This window comes from Epinephelus fuscoguttatus, linkage group LG7, assembly GCF_011397635.1.
Source record: "Epinephelus fuscoguttatus linkage group LG7, E.fuscoguttatus.final_Chr_v1".
Taxonomy (NCBI): Eukaryota; Metazoa; Chordata; class Actinopteri; order Perciformes; family Serranidae; genus Epinephelus; species Epinephelus fuscoguttatus.
The window spans coordinates 34512845-34530661 of NC_064758.1; the positions used below are offsets into that span (position 1 = coordinate 34512845).

Sequence of the window (17817 nt, forward strand, 5' to 3'; positions counted from 1 at the left end):
TGAAAAGGACCAAGTGCGAAAACACCCTAAATGTAACCTGTATCTGCTAATGTCAGTTTTACCATTACAGAATTACCAAACATCCGTTTCTAAATACTACTTTGTGTCCAAGATTTACCCTGGTGTTGATTTGGTCAATTATCTCTACATAGAAGTTATATCATTAAGAAATGTAGTTTCAGAGTTTCCTCTGTGACACACTTTAATTACGGTTAAAACAGCCTCACTCGAGCTGGATGCATATCTAAAATCAACGTGACAGTTTGAAATCTCCAGTCATATGGTGAAATTTCGTTGAACTACACTTTGTATGGCAACAGATTGTATTTTCTCATTAATAGAGAAATACCCAATATTTAGTCAATACAAGGTCAGGTTGGACAGAAAATTCAATAAAGAATTAATGATAAGTTTGTAGTCTTATTTTAGTCAAAATAATTTCCTGAGTGACATTTCCAACAGAGTCTGCCAGAAAAACTCGTCAGTTTAAAAATTTGACACCAATAATGCAGACCTACTTTATATTGACGTAAAAAACTGACCTTAACAGAACAAAAACTTTTAGTAGTGAACTAAAATGAATAAAAGATGTGCCGTTTTGTGACTTAAAATACATTTTTTGGCAACAGTTTAATGACAACAGAGTGTAGATTTGTTTGAAAATCCTGTAGTTGTTTTTTTCAGCTTCATATTAAACATTTGTTCTATTTCCTCTGCTTATTCACAGTGACAACATGTGCAAGCTCATCCTCACTGCAGGTAAGACACACTGTTCAAGTTATTGTCTCCTCAAAGGGTCGGTTCACCTAAATAAAAAAAAAACACATTTTCTCACTTAACTCCAGTGTATCTAGCCATGCAGACACTTGTTTTGTTATCTCTGTAAGGTGTAAGCCTGGTGGAGATCATGCATTGGTCGTGTGCTTGCATGACTTTGTGTGCATGTGAGTGTGTCTATCTCTCTGTCCATAAGTAATCTCGCAGACAACTGGACCAATTAATCACATTTTTTGTGTGCGCATTTACGACTGTATGCTCAAGGACATCTCGTGGTTTTTGGTATCCATCACTGTTTGAAAACCTGTTATACTGACTATTTTAAAAAGGCATTAACTCTTGACACCAAGAAACAACAAGCCTTACCGTCTGTTGTAGGCCACATTTTGGCCTTTAGCGTGGCTTCATGGCCTATTTTGAACCAGAGTATCTGAAAATAAATTCTATACCTGATATGTAATTGTAATTCCCGGTTACCAGAACCCTGTAAATTAGATTAAAACACACATAAACTAAGGGAAGATTAATCTGCAGTATGAGGAGTTGAACAGTAATCACATATAAATAAATATTTCATGATTCATTTCATAAATATAACTCGTCTTTGAAAAGAGTGATAACAGCTCCCCCTAGTGCAACCGCTCTGCCCATGTCATGAATGAGGTTGTGTGATTCTTAGCATGCGCTCTCTTCCTGCCTGAGCAGTGACTGAGACCAACGTGCAGAGCAGAGAGCACATAGTAAAGAGCACAGAATACACAGATTCTTCGACCTAAAAAGGCCTGTAGTAGTCACAATCCTGCCGCTAATTGCTAAAAGAAAAGTCTTAGCCAGGCCGCCACCGCATCCCACCACATCCCGCCGCCTCCTTCCGGATCCTTCCCTTTGATGTATTCAAGTTAGAGTGTAATTCTACGAGATCTTAAGTCTTCAGCCCGGCTTGCCTTTGTGGAGAAAGGTGTAGTTGGTCTTGGAGTGGCGAGCCAAACCCAAGGGCTGGCTTTAGAAAGAAAGGAAGAAAAACTTGAATTGCTGATGTTCATCAAGAAGTGGTAGGACAAATACATTCATTTACCCCACATCAAACCACAAGGAGTTAAACAGAGTAAAGGGACACTATTACACTGCACTACAACAGCCGATTGAAACAACACAGTCTGAGTTGAACTGATAGCCATAGATGTACTTGCACAGTAACTCACTGAACTGAGCTCTTTGATCTTTTTTTGTGTTTACATGATGTGTTAAGTTGATATATTAATTGAGTAGTGAATTTGCTGAGTTAAGGGGTATTGTTTTTTTGTATACATTTTTATTTGCTTGGTATCTCATTTGGGTTTAAAACAAAGGAGTGAGAAATTTAAAGGACTCACCTGTTGGATCAGAGGCATTATAAAATAGGATTTACAAAACTGAAACAAGACAAAATATGAATAATTAACTTAATGAGTGCCTGACTGACAACAGTGAACTAATACATTCCAACAAGGAAACAAAATAGGAAAATACAAAAAAAAAACTAGGCACTTACCTGATAGGTGAATCCCAACTAAACCTAAAAGAAAGAAAAGGTGGCAGTTACAAACGGTTTTGTGAATTTTGTTTATCATATTGCACATGGTACAGACTTGAATGTTTTTGCTATTCACTGGTGAATGTTATAAAAACTGTTCATACTTACAAAAGAAAAGAAAAATAAAAAAAGAACTGAAGAAGAGAAAATAAATGTTTATTTTTTTCTTTACCTTTCAACCGTAACTGTCGGGTCCGAGTCTTGTTTCATCTTTGCTGCCTGGTACCCATTTCTCCCGAGCGATCTAGATCTTCTGAGACGCTGGTCCATACTGAGTGTTCGTTCTTCTCTTATTTGCAGTAAAGAGAGGTCATCTAACGTGATACTGACAATAATCTGATAATAATCTAACAATTCTGGTTGTTACATAATGATCTGCCAGCGATAGGTACGATGCGAGATTAATCAGTCCCCATTTTTATTATCTTCACTGCTATCTTGACAAAGGGAGCCAGGAGGGATAATGCCACCTGGCACAGCTGCAACCTGGTTTTGTTACGTCCTCCAGATGGAATCATACCACGCAGGAGGCATTTCAGAAGCAGCGCGTTTTAGCTTGCATGATTTAATAAGTTTGCAGTTTTGTTGATTTGGTCACTTTTGCTTTATTTGTGCTTCTGCCATTAAGTAAGTAGGCTATGTACTTAAATTCTTTTCTTTTTGTCTCTTTCAGCTGTGTTTATCTTCGTTTTTTCCTACTTCATTGTGCTGTAGCCTACAGACAAAGTTAAAAGCATTCAATTTGACAAACAAATTACAAGCGTTGTCCAGTCCTCTTTCTATGAATTAAGTAGCATCTCTGAAATCAGGTCCTTTGTCTCTCAACATGATCTTCAGAAGGTCATCCATTCTTTCATTTCTTCACTCATTGTGTAACGGGTCAAGCCAAAAAGCTAGTGCAAAATGCAGCTGCTCGGCTTCTAACAAACACTGGAAAACATGACCTTAGCAGCCCTGTTTTATCCTCTCTTTACTGGTTACCAGTCAGTTTTAGAACTGATTTTAAGATTTTACTGATCACTTTTAAAGTACTTCATCGCTTAGCCCCCAGCTACATTGCTAAAATGTTTCTCCCCTATGAGCCAGGACGCAGCCTCAGATCCTCAGGGAGGGCTCCATTGGCTGTTCTCAGTCCCGGCTCAAAGCTAAATGTGACAGGGCTTTTGCAGTCAAGGCCCCTCAGCTCTGGAACTCCCTGCCTGAGAATCTGAGGCTTGCTGAATAAGTGACATCTTTTAAAATCCTTCTTAAAACGTATCTGTTCAAAAAGCCTTTAAATAGTTTCAGCACACTGTTTGTTTTATATATGTCTCATTTGATTATTTTTATTGTTTTAATTTTGTGTCTTATTTTGTATCACTGTAATAATTCAATTAGCTGTACCTCGGTGCAATCCACAGGGCACTTAGTTGCCAACTTTGCTTATCTGCTTCATCGATGGTATTTTATCTATATGTTATTTTTATTGTTCTTAGTATTTTCTTCAAATTGCCTCATTTCATTTGCTTGAATCCTGCACTGTTTTAAATCCGGGATCAACCATGTAAAGCCCTTTGCAACTTTGTTTTGAAAAGCGCTATATAAATGAAGATTTTTATTATATTACCGCTACGACCGCACATTCACCTGATAACTTCAGTGCTATATGAACTCTCATTATTCCAACTACTCTCTCTTGTCTGCTCACCGCATACTCCGTCATTCTCTCTTTTACTCTACCACCAACTCCTTATGCACACACACACACACACACACATCACACAACATGCATCATATGTGAGAGAATGGCAGAAAGGAAACGTAGAGTGGCGTGGTGCTACTTTTCACCTGCAGATAAAAATACAGCAAGAAACACAGCTGAAAGGAGTGACGTCCACAAACATTTATTATCTAATCATAGTATTTCTGCAAAATACTGCACTATTTTTTTAGATTTATTGGTTCAAACATGTTTAATTTCATTGTACTCATATGCTTTTGTAATAATTTGTTATTAATAGCCAGTGTGCGTCATGTGATTCGCCTTTAAGCTTGACGATCTGTTGTGAAAATAATAATAACATTTTTAAAAAATCACATGCTCATTTAATAATTGATATATGAGTATCATTAAATTTCAACAAAAGGAATCTGTATCATATTGAATTTAAAAAGTTTGGTATCACCCATCCCTAATGTGTAATGATAGAGACCACTAAATGTGAGTGAGAAAACTTTTTTATTTTTTTATTTTGTAATTTAGGTGAGCCGACCTATTAAGTTCTGATTTTAACCTAAATACTGACCAGTCTGTCACTTTGAAGGTCTCTGTTTGATCATCGCCAGCTTGGGTGAGTTTATAACATGCATTAACATAATCAACAGTCTTAATTAGCAGATGAAAAATGACCCTATGTCAATGGTTGTTTATAATTAAGGATTTTGATATAAATAATGTTTTCAAAAACAAATTGAAACCATCATGATTTTCTTGCATGTCTCAGCCTCTTCCTCCAGGCTGGTGTGTTACTATAACAGCTTGGCTGAAGACAGAGCGGAGTACGGGAAGTTCACCATTTCAGATATTGATCCAAACAAGTGCACCCATCTGATCTACGCCTTTTCTGACATTAACAACCAACATGAGCTGGTCCCCAGCAGAGCAACTGACATACAACGCTATCAGGCCTTTAATGGACTCAAAACCAGGTCAGTGCTTCAGCCTATAACAACTGTGGAAACGGTGCAGAATTTTCTTTTGTTTAATAATCATTCCTAAACTTTTATGCTCCCACAGAAATCCACTGCTCAAAACCCTGTTGGCAGTTGGTGGCTTGACCTTTAACATACAAAAGTAAGTTACAACGAAAATCATTTGGGCCTTTTAGTGTCAGGGCAAAGTAGGGCTGGGGCAACGCGTTGACAACGTCGACGACTACGTAAATATGTCGACGCGAATTATTCGCATTGACGCATCGGTCAAACTCAAGTGCTGGGATTTGTTATTTACATGACAACGCCTGAATGCAACACAGGCTCCGCTCGATTTACTGTGTACACAGTGCTGTGCTGCAGGTTCGGGCCAGGCTCGGTTATAATTGTCTCACTCGGGTCGGAAAATGCAGCCACTCACCTCTGTGTGTGTGTGTGTGTGTGTGTGTGTGTGTGTGTGTGTGTGTTTGTGTCTGTTTGTGCACGCATCGGGGCCGAACTCAGCCGTGCGCTTTACAGAGAGCAGAGGAGAATTGTAAACGTGCGACTATGTAGAGACAGAAATGACATAAGATAAATAACATAAGGCTTTTTAGCTAATATAATGGTAGGGGAAACACTGATGTTTCAATAAATTTTAATGTTAATAAGAAATGTTCATATTGTTTAAATTGCCTCATTAATCAAATAATGAAAAAATAGTCGATTACTTGAAAAAAAAATCACTAGATTAATCGTTAGAAAAATAATCGTTTGGGACAGCCCTAGTGCAAAGAGTAGTAGTAGCAACATGTTGGCCTTTTCTGATCTAAACTATTTCTGACATTAACACAGCAACATGAGCTGGAATGCTCCCAGCAGAGCAACTGACATACCAACGCTATCAGGCCTTTATTTCATTACCTCAAGTAAATGTCAGTGCTTCAGCCTATAACATGATGGAAACGGTGCATAATTTTCTTTGTTTAATAATCATTCCTAAACTTTTATGTTAATAGAAATCCACTGCTCATAAAACCCTGTTGTCATTGGTGGTTTGACCTTAACATACAAAAGTAAGTTACATAAATAAATAAATCATTTGGGCCTTCTTAGTGTCAGGGCAAAGTAGGGCTGGGGCTGACCTGTGATTGGCTAGATCTGCTAAAGCCTGAGAACAAAACCCAGGGGATGTACAGAAATATACCTGTCTCTTGGACCACTTGAATTACAATATGCTCAGAATTTATTGGATTCTTACCTAATAACGGCAAAATTAAATGCCTATCAAAGCAATAATGTAGTGTGTGGGGTGTCTTCTTCAAAACACTGTTTTGTTCAAATGTTTACTAGATTCAGTTCAATGGTGGCAACACAACATAATAGAGCACAGTTCATCCAGTCTGCTATCACACTTCTGAGAGCAAATGGTTTTGATGGCCTAAACCTTGATTGGAGGTACCCTGGAAGAGCTGGAAGCCAACCACAAGACAAGCAAAGATTCACATTACTGTGCAAGGTGAGATGATGAATGTATCTTCTGGGACAGACACTGTCAAATAAACCAACTGTAGACCAGTATTACATGTATAAAATTGTTAGATTTTATATTTAAGTGAAACTGTGCTTCTGTGTTGTATAGGAGCTAAAAGAGGCCTTTGTGGCTGAGGGAACAGCGGCAAACCGTGACAGATTATTCATCACTTCCAGTGTCTCTGCTGAGAAAGCAATCATCGATGCCAGTTATGAAGTCCCACAGATTGCAACGTAAAACTTCCTTAATATGATTCTTGACATTATACCCGTGATTAGCTGCAGTCATGTTTTGGTGAATGTGGTCTCCTCTGCATTTATTCAGGCACCTGGACTTCATTAATGTGCTGACATTTGACTTTCACGGCCCCTGGGAAAGTGTCACAGGACATCACAGCCCCTTATATCAGGGATCCCAGGACACTGGAAACAAAACCTACTTTAACACTGTAAGTACAGGGATTCATATTGTAAAAGCCTAAAAGCCTTTGGAGATGACCACTCACTATAATTGTTCATTTTTCTCCACATTGCAGGACTTTGCCATGCGGTACTGGCGGGACCAGGGAGCACCACCAGAAAAGATAAACATGGGGTTAGCAGCATACGGGCGAGCATTTAACCTCTCCTCTGCATCCAGTAATGTTGGAGCACCAGCCAATGGTCCTGGTGAGGAAGGCTGCTATACCGGTGAAGAAGGACTCTGGGCCTCTTATGAGGTAAAACTGCAAGCTATGAATGATATTAATTACATCAGTAGCCTTGTGACAGGCTGACGACTTCTACTGTATTTAGAGTGAAAATTATTGTTTGAATGAATACATTAGATCTACATGTGAAATTTGACCTTTCTTTTCAGATTTGCCTTTATCTTGAGGGGGTTACACCCCGGTTGATAACCGATCAGAAAGTTCCATTTGCCATAGCGGAAAACCAGTGGGTTGGATTTGACAACAATGACAGCCTGAATACCAAGGTAATCATCAGTTTAATTCAAACTGTTGCTTAATTATTTGAAAAAGACTGGTTGTACAGAGATCAGTTAAACAAATATTTTATCAACAATGCTTAAGCTGTTGAAGTGTTTTGTTCATTGTCCTCTCAGGTCAATTACCTGAAAGCTAACAACTTTGGAGGAGCCTTTATCTGGTCTCTGGACCTGGATGACAAAAGTGGACAGTTCTGTAAAACAGGCAAATGCCCCCTCATCAGCCACCTGCATGCTCTGCTAGTTCCAGGTAACTAAAATTTAAAACATTTCTATCCTATTCTGTCATGAGATGGAGGTTTAAAGTGTGTATTTGACTTAGTGCTATCAGAACTAATGCAACAATTTACACATAATCCGACTCTTATTCTTTTAGGTTTTCCTGGCCTTAGTACTACTAATATCACAACTATTGCAACTCCAGCTACCACAAAACCAACGAAAAATCAAACTACGACAAAAACCATAAAAATTTCCACTCCTACACCTACATCCACAAAATCCTCTGTCACCACCACAACAATTTCCCCGAATACAACGACTCCAACAACAGCAACTCCCATAACTGCCAACCCCGCAACAGCTGCTCCAACAACAGTCACTCCCATAACAGCCACTTCCATAACCGCCACTCCCACAACACCAGCTCCCACAAACGCCACTCCCACAACGGCAGCTCTCACAACCGCCACTCCCACAACAGCCAGTCCCACAACCGCCACTCCAACAACAGCAGCTCCCACAACAGCAGCACCCACAACAGTTCCCACAACAGCTGCTCCCACAACAGCCGCTCCCACAACAGCAGCACCCACAACAGTTCCCACAACAGCTACTCCCACAACAGTTCCCACAACAGCAGCTCCAACAACAGCAGTTCCCACAACAGCTGCTCCCACAACAGTTCCCACAACAGCAGTTCCCACAACAGCTGCTCCCACGACTGCAGCTCCTACAACAGCCGCTCCCACTACTGCAGCTCCCACAACAGTTCCCACAACAGCAGCTCCAACAACCGCCGCACCAACAACAGCAGCTCCCACAACAGCCACTCCCACAACTACAGCTCCCACAACTGCTGCTCCCACAACTGAAGCTCCCACAACAGCTGCTCCCACAACAGTTCCCACAACAGCAGCTCCAACAACAGCCGCTCCCACAACAGCCGCTCCAACAACAGCTGCTCCAACAAACGCTGCTCCCACAACAGCCACTCCCACAACTGCAGCTCCCACAACAGCAGCTCCCACAACAGCCGCTCCCACAACAGCTGCTCCCACAACTGCAGCTCCCACAACCGCTGCTCCCACAACAGCCGCTCCAACAACAGCTGCTCCCACAATAGCCGCTCCAACAACAGCTGCTCCAACAAACGCTGCTCCCACAACAGCCACTCCAACAACTGCCGCTCCCACAACAGCCGCTCCCACAACAGCAGCTCCCACAACAGCCGCTCCCACAACAGCTGCTCCCACAACTGCAGCTCCCACAACTGCAGCTCCCACAACTGCAGCTCCAACAGCTGCAGCTCCCACAACTGCAGCTCCCACAACAGCCACTCCAACAACAGCTGCTCCCACAACAGCAGCTCCAACAACCGCCGCGCCAACAACAGCAGCTACCACAACTGCAGCTCCAACAGCTGCAGCTCCCACAACTGCTGCTCCCACAACAGCAGTTCCCACAACAGCAGTTCCCACAACAGCTGCTCCCACTACTGCAGCTACCACAACAGTTCCGACAACAGCAGCTCCAACAACCGCCGCTCCAACAACAGCAGCTCCCACAACAGCCGCTCCAACAACAGCTGCTCCAACAAACGCTGCTCCCACAACAGCCACTCCCACAACTGCAGCTCCCACAACAGCTGCTCCCACAACAGCCGCTCCCACAACAGCAGCTCCCACAACAGCCGCTCCCACAAATGCAGCTCCCATAACTGCCGCTCCCACAACAGCAGTTCCCACAACAGCAGCTCCCACAACAGCCGCTCCCACAACAGCCGCTCCCACAACAGCAGCTCCCACAACAGCCGCTCCCACAACAGCAGCTCCCACAACAGCCGCTCCCACAAATGCAGCTCCCACAACTGCCGCTCCCACAACAGCAGTTCCAACAACAGCAGCTCCCACAACTGCAGCTCCCACAGCTGCAGCTCCCACAACTGCAGCTCCCACAGCTGCAGCTCCCACAACAGCCACTCCCACAAATGCAGCTCCCATAACTGCAGCTCCCACAACCGCTGCTCCAACAACAGCAGCTCCCACAACTGCAGCTCCCACAGCTGCAGCTCCCACAACAGCCGCTCCCACAACAGCCGCTCCCACAACAGCAGCTCCCACAGCTGCAGCTCCCACAACTGCAGCTCCCACAGCTGCAGCTCCCACAACAGCCGCTCCCACAACAGCAGCTCCCACAACAGCAGCTCCCACAACTGCAGCTCCCACAACTGCAGCTCCCACAACAGTCGCTCCCACAACAGCAGCTCCCACAACAGCAGCTCCCACAACCGCCGCTCCCACAACCGCCGCTCCCACAACAGCCGCTCCCACAACTGCAGCTCCAACAACAGCCGCTCCCACAACAGCTGCTCCCACAACAGCCGCCGCCACAACTGTGGCTCCCACAACTGCAGCTCCCACAACAGCCGCTGCCACAACTGTGGCTCCCACAACAGCCTCTCCAACAACAACCGCTCCCACAACAGCTGCTCCAACAACAGCAGCTCCCACAACTGCAGCTCCCACAACAGTCGCTCCCACAACAGCAGCTCCCACAACAGCAGCTCCCACAACAGCCGCTCCCACAACAGCTGCTCCCACAACTGCAGCTCCCACAACCGCCGCTCCCACAACCGCCGCTCCCACAACGGAAGCTCCAACAACAGCAGCTCGAACAACAGCAGCTCCAACAACAGCAGCTCCCACAACAGCCGCTGCCACAACTGTGGCTCCCACAACAGCCTCTCCAACAACAACCGCTCCCACAACAGCTGCTCCAACAACAGCAGCTCCCACAACTGCAGCTCCCACAACAGCCGCTCCCACAACAGCAGCTCCCACAACAGCAGCTCCCACAACAGCCGCTCCCACAACTGCAGCTCCCACAACCGCCGCTCCCACAACCGCCGCTCCAACAACAGCAGCTCCAACAACAGCAGCTCCAACAACAGCAGCTCCCACAACAGCAGCTCCAACAACTGCAGCTCCCACAACAGCTCCCACAACAGCAGCTCCAACAACTGCAGCTCCCACAACAGCAGCTCCAACAACAGCAGCTCCCACAACAGCAGCTCCCACAACAGCAGCTCCAACAACTGCAGCTCCCACAACAGCAGCTCCAACAACAGCAGCTCCAACAACAGCTGCTCCCACAACAGCTGCTCAAACAACAGCCGCTCCCACAACTGCAGCTCCCACAACAGCCGCTCCCACAACAGCAGCTCCCACAACAGCTGCTCCCACAACAGCTGCTCAAACAACAGCCGCTCCCACAACTGCAGCTCCCACAACAGCCGCTCCCACAACAGCTGCTCCCACAACAGCTGCTCAAACAACAGCCGCTCCCACAACTGCAGCTCCCACAACAGCCGCTCCCACAACAGCCGCTCCCACAACAGCAGCTCCCACAACAGCCGCTCCCACAACAGCTGCTCCCACAACTGCAGCTCCCACAACCACCACTCCCACAACAGCAGCTCCCACAACAGCAGCTCCAACAACAGCAGCTCCAACAACTGCAGCTCCCACAACAGCAGCTCCAACAACAGCAGCTCCAACAACTGCAGCTCCCACAACAGCCGCTCCCACAACAGCAGCTCCAACAACAGCAGCTCCAACAACTGCAGCTCCCACAACAGCAGCTCCAACAACAGCAGCTCCCACAACAGCCTCTCCAACAACAGCCACTCCCACGACTGTCGTGCCCACAACTGCAGCTCCCACAACAGCAGCTCCCACAACTGCAGCTCCCACAACAGCCGCTCCCACAACAGCAGCTCCCACAACTGCAGCTCCCACAACTGCCGCTCCGACAACAGCCGCTCCAACAACAGCTGCTCCCACAACAGCCGCTCCCACAACTGCAGCTCCCACAACTGCCGCTCCCACAACAGCCGTTCCCACAACAGCTGCTCCCACAACAGCCGCTCAAACAACAGCCGTTCCCACAACTGCAGCTCCCACAACTGCTGCTCCCACAACTGAAGCTCCCACAACAGCTGCTCCCACAACAGCCGCTCCCACAACTGAAGCTCCCACAACTGCTGCTCCCACAACAGCCGCTCCCACAACTGAAGCTCCCACAACAGCTGCTCCCACAACAGCCACTCCCACAACGGAAGCTCCCACAACAGCCGCTCCCACAACAGCAGCTCCCACAACAGCTGCTCCCACAACAGCCACTCCCACAACAGCAGCTCCCACAACAGCTGCTCCCACAACAGCAGCTCCAACAACTGCAGCTCCCACAACAGCAGCTCCAACAACAGCAGCTCCAACAACTGCAGCTCCCACAACAGCAGCTCCCACAACAGCAGCTCCAACAACAGCAGCTCCAACAACTGCAGCTCCCACAACAGCAGCTCCCACAACAGCTGCTCCCACAACAGCAGCTCCAACAACAGCAGCTCCAACAACTGCAGCTCCCACAACAGCCTCTCCAACAACAGCAGCTCCCACAACAGCCTCTCCAACAACAGCCGCTCCCACGACTGTCGTGCCCACAACTGCAGCTCCCACAACTGTAGTTCCCACAACAGCAGCTCCCACAACTGCAGCTCCCACAACTGCAGCTCCCACAACAGCCGCTCCCACAACTGCCGCTCCAACAACAGCTGCTCCCACAACAGCCGCTCCCACAACAGCTGCTCCCACAACTGCCGCTCCCACAACAGCCGCTCCCACAACAGCCGTTCCCACAACAGCTGCTCAAACAACAGCCACTCCCACAACTGCAGCTCCCACAACAGCAGCTCCAACAACAGCTGCTCCCACAACAGCCGCTCCCACAACTGCAGCTCCCACAACAGCTGCTCCCACAACAGCCGCTCCCACAACAGCCGCTCCAACAACAGCTGCTCCCACAACAGCCGCTCCCACAACTGCAGCTCCCACAACTGCCGCTCCCACAACTGCAGCTCCAACAACTGTAGCTCCCACAACTGCAGCTCCTACAACAGCAGCTCCCACAACTGCAGCTCCCACAACTGCAGCTCCCACAACTGCAGCTCCACTTAATACAGATCCATGTAATGGAGAGCAATTTGGGCACTTTCCTGACAGTACTGACCCAACCTTTTTTTTCAACTGTGTCTTTGGGGTTGGCATCAGGCAAAAATGCTCAATAGGGTTGACTTTCCAAGAATCTTGCGGCGTATGTTGTTAACTAGAGAGTTGCAAATTATCATTTTACTGTCCATAAGTGTTGATGTTTGTTCTTTTCAACAAATGGGAGATTTGTCAAAAGTTGTTACATTTATTCTTTCTTCTCATCCATCAATGTTGAGTGTTCTTTTGAAAAAAATGCTTAATTTTACATATGCTTGTTCTTGTTTTTGGCATGACTAAGAAAACTCAGGTCCATAACTTTAAAAAATACTATTTACGTATGAAATGACAGTACTAACATTTTCAGATGGATTTGTGTAAGCTCCCCTTCCCCACTGAAATGCTAAAACACTGGAAAAATAAATAATGTATTTTACTTCAACCTCTTTTTGAATAGCAAACAAAACTACACATTAATATCACAACACCAAGCCTTTCATCCATTTGTAAATGTGTGTCCATGTTAAAGGTATACTGTGCAGGGTTTTCCTAAAAAACAGTCATACAAAATTAATCCCTCTCAACCATAACTTATGACACACTAGAATGTGTGGCAGTGTGTTTGAGACACTGCTCCCTGCCTGCATTTTCTAATTTTTCTCTTATTTTGCTGTGTGTAGGACATTTCTGGTTGGGTATGTATCCCAACAGTGTGCAGGTGAGGTTGGGACTTTATAAAAAGGCAGTGACAAAGTGCCAGACAATAAGCTGCATGCATCCAAGGGGAAGCTAAAATCTCAGACAGGGCACCAAAAAAGTCAAGTATTGCTAGGCAAAAAGGTAAGCACACAAAGATCAATCTCAAACAAGAGATAATTTGGGGCTGGCTTTCACTTTTGTTGGTGAGCATACATACAAACGGTAATTGACAAGTCATGTGTAGTATACCTTTAAGAGTGGCAATGTCCTGCCATCCATATCTGTCAATATATTTCATTTACATTATTTAATATATCCATACACAGCTTGTACTGTGTATATTTAATTGATGTTACTTTATTATATGGTTGCTGCATGTCTGTAATTATTGGTGCATCTAACCCATATGGTCTTGTTCTTGTTGGTTCATGTTTAGCCATTGCATATTTTGTCCTATATAATGACACAGATGTTGCATATCGCATATATTTATATATGCCTCCATGTAAATAAATAAAACTAAATATTGCTAATACGATTCCATGAGTTTTTCACCAAATTGTGGCATATTTTGTTCTTTGTTTCGTTGTTCTTTATAGGTCATTCTTTATCTATCAGGTTTTTGTGAGATAAAAGACAAGATACTTTGAAAACAATCCGACTTACTGGCACTCATGGAAAAACAATTTAAATGAAAGTACAAAAAAGTCCAAGACTAAGCAGCTCAATAGAGTAGTCATTTTTTGTATCAGTGAATAAATGTGATGTAAAATTCTGCTAATACTGTCTGTTGGAATACTGGAGGAGGTGGTGGAGAGATGCGCACTGAAGATGTTCGAGGCCATCATGAACAACCCAGATCATCCACTCCACAACACCTTGATGGACCAAAAAAACTGTGGTGGACGGCTCCTCTCTCTTCGATGCAGGACAGAGAGATACAGAAGATCCTATATACCAACAGCCATCAGGCTTTATAATTCTTTGACATATAATAGATGAGCTGACAGATAATTGAATTTCCCCTTGGGGATGAATAAAGTTATTCTTATTCTCTTCTTAGTTTTAGAGAATTAACACTACAGTCAGAAGCACATTGTTGTTTTTAAACTGTTTTTACCTCACGATTAAATTTTGTTGGATCAACAAACAACATTACACACACAGACCAAAATACACACTCATGCACAAACAGGACCCATACATATGCATAAATGGAGAGATGTCAGAGTGAAGGAGCTACACTTGGTTAGGTGCCCTGAGGTTCAATGCCTCGCTCAAGGTCACCTCGCCAGCTACTAGTCCCCACTTCGAACTTGGTCCATGAGGGGACTTGAACCAGTGACACTCAGGTTTCCAGGCCGAGTAGTGAGGGACAGAGCTATTGCTGCCACAATAAATCAATAAGCCCTTGCACTCATTGATGGAACCACATCATCCTGGGTGGTATGCTTTGTATAACTCAAGATCTTAATTTCTGAGTATCATCAAGGTCTTAGGACTTTTTATCAGCAAATTTGAGGTGGGTCTGATTAACCTGCTAGAAGAGGGACATCAAAGAAGGAACAAAGTAACTTTCTGTTGCCAGTAGGTGGCACTATGATTGAAACGAGTGTGTTTGTGGACCCAAATGCAGTACCAGGCTCGCAGGAACAGTTGGTAATGACTTTTATTAGCACCACAGCAAACAGGGAATGCAGCAGGCAGAATAAACACAGAATAAAGTTCGTTCTTCGGGCAAGTTGCCCTCACACAGTCTCTGAGGCTCAGATGAGGGAAAGAGAAGCGGCCGTGATCAGCCACGGAACCGAGGGGAAGCTCCAGAGCCCCCGGTTCCACACAGTTCAAAACTCTTTCGGAGAGAGGGGAAGAGATGAAGCTTACGGCAGCCAAAAGGTGGCGAGGCAGACGCTCTGTAGGCTGAAGCGCCGGCTGATCGTGCTGAGAAGCCGACGAGGAGTGAGCTGAGGCGAGGTCGGGAGCCGGTGGGGGGGGGGGTCGTAGCCAGAAGAGCCGTCAGCGAAGGCAGAAGCACCGTGGAGGAGCAGGCAGGAGGGTAGACGAGGCCGGGCGGAGGAGTCGAGACCAGACGAGCAGGCAGAAACCAGAGACGCTGAAGCAAAGCACGAGGTCGGGGATAGAAGACAGGTGAGTTTACCGGGAGGCAGACGAGGAGAGCAGGTCGGGGACAGGCAGAGTTGGCACCGGGAGATCAGGCAGGAGAAGAACGCTGGAGAGTCTCGCATAATGCTAAAGAACAATCTGGCAGTGAGTGAAGGTGCTGGAGAGGCTTATATGCAGGGCTGGTAGATGAGCTGCAGCTGTGTAGGCAGGTGAGCAGAGTTGGGCTGATGAGGTGGGCGTGGCTGGCAGGTAGAGTGAAGCAGAGGGAGGGGGAGTGGAAAAACACTGCAGCAGAGTGGCAGGAGAGGACTGAGAGACAGGGATTGTGACAATGATAGTGATTCAAAATTCCTTTGTAGATGTTTTCAGGGCTAAACTGTTATATGTGTGAAGTTTTGGACAGGCAGAAAAAGGAAAAACAACTTTTGTCGTCATGGTATTCCAGGGCTCCGCTGTTGACACAGGTGCTACAAACTTTCCTAGCTGGTCGCACCAGCAAGTAATCGGTTGCACCATTTTAGTAGTTATTCATTTTAAAGTCCTTTTTTCCCCTCTTTTTTTACGATAGCCGAAAAAAGTTAACTAAAAAATTGGCTATTTTGGCTCTAATGCCATTGCCTCTCTCTGTCCGCCTCACTCTGTAGCCTCACTGATAGCCTGTCAACACTTAAGGCTGGTGTGCCAGCGACAGCAAAGACGAATGCAACATAGCGGAGTAATGTGTTGAATGTAAGGTAGCACATTACTGAAATTGTAATAAACATCCTAATCCTCTACACTGAAGTTGCAAAAACACCCAGCCCCTCATTTATTAAAAAAACATATGACAGAAAACTGGGCGTACGGTCATTTCCACGGAAAGCTCGGCATTAATCAATGTGGACATCGGCAGAGGCTACGATCAAATCTCATGTCAGGTCTCAGCTTACGTACGCAAGTTTGAGTCATCGTTGATTTGCAGTGCAGCAGAGTAAATCTAGCTAAGTTGAAGAATTGTTATTAGACCATATTCTGAGTGACATCTAAGTATTTGCAGCTACATATTAATCACCTTTAAAATGTATAGCTGCCACATGAAAGCACGCTCCCTGATGCACATTTAAGCCGTGTTATGATGACTCCGCTGTCACTTAGTCACTGTTCGTAGAGACTCCAGTCTGCATCACGCACTTAAATCAATGTGACCATTTTGGTCGCTGTCTAGAGCCCTTTATCTAAGAAGAAAAGATGTTTCCGTCATTCATTTTCCTTGTGCTGTTCTTGTAGGATAATGGCTTTTTATCGAAGGTGAATGAACTGGGCAAAAGGTTGGTTCTATACATAAAGCTCTTATTATACAGTTATTGTTCAAGAGGAATAAGAAATTATCTTTCTGTGGATGCAGCCAAGATATGTGTGCATGCTATAATCTTTTTTTCCCCAATGTGTTATATGTTTTGGGGCAGGCTGGAGAACATTAATTAAACCACTGAAGCCTTCTTAAAAAGGGGGTCCTTGTTGTGGGAGCTTGACCCATAGAGGGTCCTCAGAATCACTGATATGTATTATTAACGTATTATTAGGGGGTGTGAGGTAAATTGGCCTGTTCATTTAAAAAAAAAAAAGAAGAAAAAAAAATTACAGTACACAACATTAATAACAGGCCAACTGTTACTCATCAATCCTTGTACAAACATGTGAGCTAGGTAATGCTAAATCACTACGAATATTTGCATACTATTGAAATACATTTACCAGTGTGTGTACAAACATTCTAATGAGCCACAATGAATCATATTGTAACTTTTCAGACAAGAGACTCTAACACACCGTCAACCTCCGAAACCACTGGCTCAAGTCCAGAGGGGGAGGGGGAGGTTTATACACCTAACCATGCTACAACTGCTGCCAACTTTGCAGCTTCAGGTAAACACAAAAACCAGATGAACCAAAAATAATCAGAGAATTATCTTAAGTGCAACTCAGTTTTAAACAATACATGTAGTAGGGGGTCCCTGCTCCATCTCTCTATGAGCTAAGAGGTCCCTGGCCTGAAAAATGTTGACGACCTCTGCGCTAAAGTCTTTGTACAAACAAGCCCTCTGGATATGTCATTACCAGTGTTCTTCACACTGAACAAATCTCATTTGAGCTTTTTTTAAATATAATTTTCAAATGTGTGCTCTATGTAAAAACTTGAGGTGCTG

The 17817-nt window shown here is 44.9% G+C and overlaps 1 protein-coding gene across 1 annotated transcript; it reads left to right on the forward strand.

The window, feature by feature from the left end:
• The first annotated feature begins 734 nt into the window (after positions 1–734).
• On the forward strand, positions 735–15475 carry LOC125891609 (chitinase-3-like protein 2). Its single transcript, XM_049580988.1, has 12 exons — positions 735–759; positions 4654–4680; positions 4834–5038; positions 5127–5183; positions 6374–6539; positions 6663–6787; positions 6879–7002; positions 7090–7272; positions 7413–7529; positions 7659–7791; positions 7918–8247; positions 15264–15475. The coding sequence occupies exons 1-12, from the start codon at positions 735–737 to the stop codon at positions 15473–15475; spliced, it is 1704 nt and encodes a 567-aa protein (XP_049436945.1).
• Positions 15476–17817: the final 2342 nt, after the last annotated feature.

Bases quoted from the DNA above. Each gene is read 5' to 3' on its own strand.
- LOC125891609 (XM_049580988.1), top strand. From the start codon at position 735: ATGTGCAAGCTCATCCTCACTGCAG. The intron at 760-4,653 runs GTAAGACACACT...GTCACTTTGAAG, and splicing joins CAAGCTCATCCTCACTGCAG to GTCTCTGTTTGATCATCGCC. The intron at 7,530-7,658 runs GTAATCATCAGT...TTGTCCTCTCAG, and splicing joins ATGACAGCCTGAATACCAAG to GTCAATTACCTGAAAGCTAA.